At 36.0% G+C, this 5,831-nt stretch overlaps 2 protein-coding genes across 2 annotated transcripts; both read right to left on the reverse strand.

The window, feature by feature from the left end:
* Window positions 1-296: 296 nt before the first annotated feature.
* On the reverse strand, window positions 297-1,850 carry LOC131874377 (uncharacterized). The gene has a single exon (XM_059217720.1). The coding sequence runs from the start codon at window positions 1,848-1,850 to the stop codon at window positions 297-299; it is 1,554 nt and encodes a 517-aa protein (XP_059073703.1).
* Window positions 1,851-2,788: 938 nt separating this feature from the next.
* Window positions 2,789-4,270, reverse strand: LOC131054534 (F-box/FBD/LRR-repeat protein At5g56420-like). Its single transcript, XM_057989063.2, has 2 exons — window positions 3,289-4,270; window positions 2,789-3,160 (listed from the first exon to the last, which is right to left on the reverse strand). The coding sequence occupies exon 1, from the start codon at window positions 4,197-4,199 to the stop codon at window positions 3,369-3,371; it is 831 nt and encodes a 276-aa protein (XP_057845046.1). The 5' UTR covers window positions 4,200-4,270; the 3' UTR covers window positions 2,789-3,160; window positions 3,289-3,368.
* Between the last annotated feature and the right edge of the window lie 1,561 nt (window positions 4,271-5,831).

Raw genomic sequence — 5,831 nt, forward strand, 5'->3', positions numbered from 1 at the left:
TCTTTGCAAAATCTTATGAAGTCATTTGAGATATATTCACCTCCTCTATCTGTTCTCAATGCTTTGATGTAGTACCCACTCTGTTTCTCAACAAGAACCTTGAATTGACGGAAATGATGAAACACCGCATGCTTATGTTTTAGAATGTAGACCCATATTTTTCTTCTGAAGTCATCAATGAATGTCAAGAAGTAGTAGCTCCCACCAATGGAAGGTGTTTACATTGGTCCACACAAATCTGAATGAATAATCTCTAATGGTTTGTTTGCACAAATTGACTTTCTGGCTGGAAATGATTATCTATGTTGTTTACCCAAAATACATCCTTCACATATTCTATCCAGTTTTTCTATTAGTGGCAACCCCATCACCATTTTCTTCTTATGCAATAAGTTCAAGTTTCCAAAGTTTAGATGCCCAAATCTTAGGTATAACCAATTTTCATCTCTAATTTCAGCTTGATAAACTATTTGGGGGACTGCTACAACTTTTCCTTCATGCACTCGTGGATTCATTGTGTTATGTTCTTGACAAAACTCTACTTTCAAATCTGGTTTTATCTTTAGGGAAAACATTCTATTGCTTGTCATTTTGACTTTTTCTATGAGCTGATTGCTTGGAAATTTGTCTAAAATTGTGCATTCTTTGTTCTTGAAATAGACTCTATACCCTTTTTGAATGAGCTGCCCTATACTCATTAAGTTTTGTTTTAGTCCACTAACAAAATAGACATCTGAAATATACTTTTTCTCCCCCATTTTGGTTAGAATGTTGACACTACCTTTACCCATAACTGAAACTTTGTTGTCATTCCCCAATGTTACATCTGATTTTACACTCTCATCCAAACTAGAAAACATTTCCAAATTTTCAGTCATATGATTGCTACAACCCGAGTCTAAAACCAATATATCTTTCTCACTTTCTTGTGCAACATTACAAGCTATGAACATGCTGTCCTGAGTTTGATTTTCCTTGGTAAAATTTGCACTTTGTTGTTTAGAATCATATTGCTTCTTTCTACATTCATTTATGTAATGCCCAAATTTCTTGCAATAATGACATTGGACTGAGGATTTGTCATACCTTTGGCTTTGGGGCTGATTTTGAGTTGATATTTGATAGTTGCCTCTTCCACTTGAGCTTGATGGGCTGCTACCTCTTCCATTTGAGTTTGATGGGCTGCCTCTTCCACCTCTATATGAATTTCTTCCTCTACCTCTGAAATTTGTTCTTCCCTTGCCTCTACCATGGTTGATTGAAACTTGTGTCTTGAATGCATGCTCCAAATTTGAATTTGTTGACCTGCTTAGTTTATGCTCATGAGAAATGAGTGAAGCATGAAGCTCATCCACTGAAAATTGTGAGAGATTCTTTGTCTCTTCTATGGCCACCACAATAGATTCAAATCTTGTAGGCAAACTTCTCAAAACCTTTTCAACAACTCTTCTTTCTTCAAGGTTTTCACCATGAGATCTGATTTGGTTTACCAATCCAATGATTTGAGTGAAAAATGAGTCTATTGTATCTGATTCTTTCATGTAGATGGTCTTAAAATCCCTTCTTAACATTTGCAACTTAGCTATTTTTACCTTTTTCATTCCTTGATAGGCTGTTTGAAGAAAGTCCCATGCTTGCTTGGACTTTGTTGCTACTTGAATCCTTGGAAAAATGCTTTCATTCACTCCTTGAAAGATGAGGAAGAGGGCTTTTGAGTCTTTCTTTTTATTTTCCTTCAATAAGTCTTTCTCTACTTGAGTTAATGTATTATATGTTGTTGCATCTATTGGTTCTTGGTAGCCATTTTCAACAAACTCCCATAAATCTTGTGCACAAAATAATGCCTTCATTGTGATTGCCCAATAATCATAACTTTTCCCATTAAACTATGGGATATGTGGATTTGTCAAACTTGTGCTTGGAGCTGCCATTATAGACTGTGAAAAACCCTTCTATCTCTTTGAAAAAATTCCTGTCACTTCACCCAATAACCTTTAACCTTCAGCTCTGATACCACTGCTGGAAAGACAGGCAGAGGACAAAAACAAACAAATAATAACAGAGATTAACCCAAACAAGAGCAAAAACTAATATTTGTATTCATATATGTATATATATTTCAGAATCATTCAAAAACTCGTACAGTCTGATTTTTATAACAAGGCTGCAACATTTGAATTCAAAAAGAGACAATAAGCTTCCCCTGTTTCTTGCTTAGTTTTCTGGGTGCTGCTACAGGTCCATATATTTTTCCCTATTTTTCATACTCCTCCCAATAACTGCCATACTCAGTCTATTAAGAGTTACCAAAAGACTTCTAGATTCTTCCATACACAAGCATCGGGGAAACAAGATAAAAAATCTCCTAAATTATTCAATGCATTTACTTGTATGTGGTACATCTAGTACAGAGATATCATAGATAGATTACAATCACATTTTTTTAATTCAAAACCTGTCCAGTTTTGAGTAAGGAAGAAGGCACAGGCACAATAAGATTGAGTAGATGGGATGGACAGTAGTCTACCGAGGAGTAGGTGGGCAGTTGGAGATTAATTTCAACAAAGTTAACAAGGATCATTTATACAAAATCTTTGAAAAAGGATTGAATATTGTATCCAAAGTACAAATGAGTGTGGAAATTACACTAGCATATGGCAAATCAAAATAACCATCCCTTTTTCCATATGAATGGGCATCTGTTTTAGAAACAGTTAATAATCTTGACATGGAATACTAAATAGTCTTTGAACAGACTGCAGAAAATGGTTGTTTCATCTATTATACTTATCATAAAAGAAAATAAAAACTGTTATCCAAATTCTTCTAACTTGTTACTAATATTCAACGCGTTTTCCACAAAATTTGCAAGCTTTATTTGGATTCATTGACCATCTTCTTGTGGCAGTGGACAATCTTGATTTTGAGAACTCATTTTCCAAATCTTTCAATTTAATTCGCATGTTCCTAGGGCAACGTTTAGGCAGAAAGACCCTTGTTACAGTTAATGGACTATTTATGGGGAGAAAACCCAGAAACGTCACTGCTTTTCCATCATTGTCTCGTCCAATGTCCAATGTCCAATGTGGGCATGCACCATCTTCAAATTTGGTAGTGTCAACCCTGCTATTGGAACTGGAATCTCATCAGATATCATCTCCTGCATCAAGCATGATGTGGGTTCATTCCTATATTCAAGAATTTGAAAGAAATGATGTTGTTCCACAAATATAAGAGGACAAGAAGATATATACTAGTATCATTCACTTCAATGTAAAAAATACTAACCTGGAAACATTGGCCATGGATTGTCAACTCTTCAAGCCAAGGAAAACTGTTAAGAACAATAATACTAGGAATTTCTGGATTCACAGCATGCTATGTATTATAATACGTTTAATGGATTCTGATCTTGAAATTCCTTGTAGTAATTTAAGCCCCGAGCATGGCCCCCAATCGATGAGGCTAATTTCTGTCAAACGGGGACAAGCTATCTGCAATGATAAACCAGGGCTTAGAACTGTTAGTTGTAGGTACATGAGATTGGAAGAACGTATAATCAAGTTTCTCAACCCCCTACAACCGCCAATCCCCAAATTTCGGAGATGTGGGCAGACGGCCATGAATTGCTCAAACATGGCATCATCCAAATTCAAATTACCCCAGCAATAAAGTTTTTTGAGGGATCGGAAAACCCCAAAATTATTGGGTATCATGGGAAGATTGATGGATTTCAGTACTAGGGCAGTGAGGTTTTCACACCTAAAAACAGTCTCTCCAAGCTCCACTATGGTAGAAGCGTTAAGAGTCCTATTTGGATCTCTATAAGAGATGTGTAGCTCCATGCGTTCAACCTTTTTTTCAGCTGCAAGTCGAATCCAAGTGTTGATATCGGCAGCCTTGGGATCATCCAGGGCGATTCGAAGATTGAAATAGAGAAGACGAGCATCGAGATGGAGCAGGGCATTGTTAATTATGGCGAGTATCCTGTCATCTTTTTGTTTCTCAAAATCCTGGCGACAAAACTTGAGGATGGGTGTTTTCCTCCACAAGAATCGCCATCTCTGAGAGAGGATGGAGGAGCGTATAACATCTGTGTAAGAAATCTTTGTGAAAATATGATCTAAAAGAACATCATCTGATAATGCAGACAACCTGTCTGTTGCGGATGCTCTAGCCATTAACCTTGTCATTCCCATTGCTGCTATCTGATTTTCTCTTATCTTTTGTCTGCCAGGGCCATTAATCTTGGAAAACTACTGAATGTGGAGTAAGCAAACATAGATATATAATAACAATATCAAGATTCAATCCATGTTCGTTCAATGCCGTTTGGGCTTGTCCAAGAAGATTTGTAATGTGGAATATGATATATAAAATAATAATAATTAAGCCCAACGGTTATATTAAAAAGATGAGGTGAGTCGAAGAATCCACGCTTCACTTTGAGGGATAGGCGTGTAAGAAGATTGCACCACCTACAGCCTTCCCATCCTTTCCGTCAGGTTTTTTTTGTTACCGTCGTCAGTCGGTTATTTCTTATTATTTATATATTATTGATAAAGCCATTTTTTCTTTACATATACAAATTCTATTTTGTTTCAAAATTACTTTAAAGTTTGTTTCTTATTTATATTTTATTTTAATTAATTTGATAATTATTTAATGTCTTAAAAAATTTAAATGGAATCGTTTTCGTTTGCTGTGGTTGCTATTGGTTTTGCGAACCTGAGGCGATTGAGTGCGAGTCTGTAGTGGAGATGTCATTTTCGAGGATATGGGGTGTTTGTCTAGGGTGAGAGACCTTTTCGAAAGGTAGTGTCCCAGGCAATGACAAGCAATGTGGAGACAGGGGTTTTTATGTTGGTTTACCATCCTATGGTGGCAAAGGAATACATCACCTAGGGGAGTAAACACATAGGGAGGATGCAGGTAGGAAGCTGGATAAGGGCATGCAATAGGGATTTTTATGTGCCAAGGTGGAGAGCTTTGGGAACCACATGATAGATAGCACAGATCTAGGGCAAAAGGAGGTTGGGAGGAGGCATGGTTTTTTGAGGGAGGAACGATGTTGAGCCCGAGGAAGAAGGTGTTAATATGCAAAATTAGATTGGTAATTCTCAAGAGTTGAAAAACAGGTTTTCCCATTGATGAAAATTAGCACACTATTTTGTAGAAGCCAATGTAAGAAGAGGAAGAGGAGAAGGGTTGGATTGCCATGCATGGGAAGAAGGGTAAAAGATTAGAAAGATGGCTCTTGCAACATGCTTCTTCGATCTCATATTAAAGTTGCAGAAAAAATAAAGTTGTAATGTCTTGACCTATTAATGGGTCCTAGTTTGTAGGTCATATGTGCTTTGGAGAGGTGGCTCCCTAATCTGTTGCACCAATTGATTTGGGTCAAGTTCAAAATGTCCATTATTAATATAATGCTAAATCAATTATTAATAAAAAAAGAACAAGCTTGATAATCATTTTATTTAAACATTATTAATTAGTTTTGTTGAATATATCTAACTAGAAAAATAGATTACTTTATTTACTTAATAATTATTGCATTTTATTGATAAAATATTTTACTTAAAGTATTTTTATTTACATATATAAATATTCTATTTTGCTTCAAAATTATTTAACACTTGTTTTACTTGTATTGACTTATAGTCTGTTAACTAATATTCACCCAAGCTCCACTCTGGTAGAATTGTCAATCCTAGTGTTTGGATCACTATAAGAGATGTGTAGCTCCATGCGTTCCAATTGTTTTTCAGCTGCTAGTCGAATCCAAGTGATGATATCGGTAGCCTTGGGGTCATCCAAGGTGATTCAAA

This window comes from Cryptomeria japonica, chromosome 3 (assembly GCF_030272615.1).
Source record: "Cryptomeria japonica chromosome 3, Sugi_1.0, whole genome shotgun sequence".
NCBI classification, from domain to species: Eukaryota; Viridiplantae; Streptophyta; class Pinopsida; order Cupressales; family Cupressaceae; genus Cryptomeria; species Cryptomeria japonica.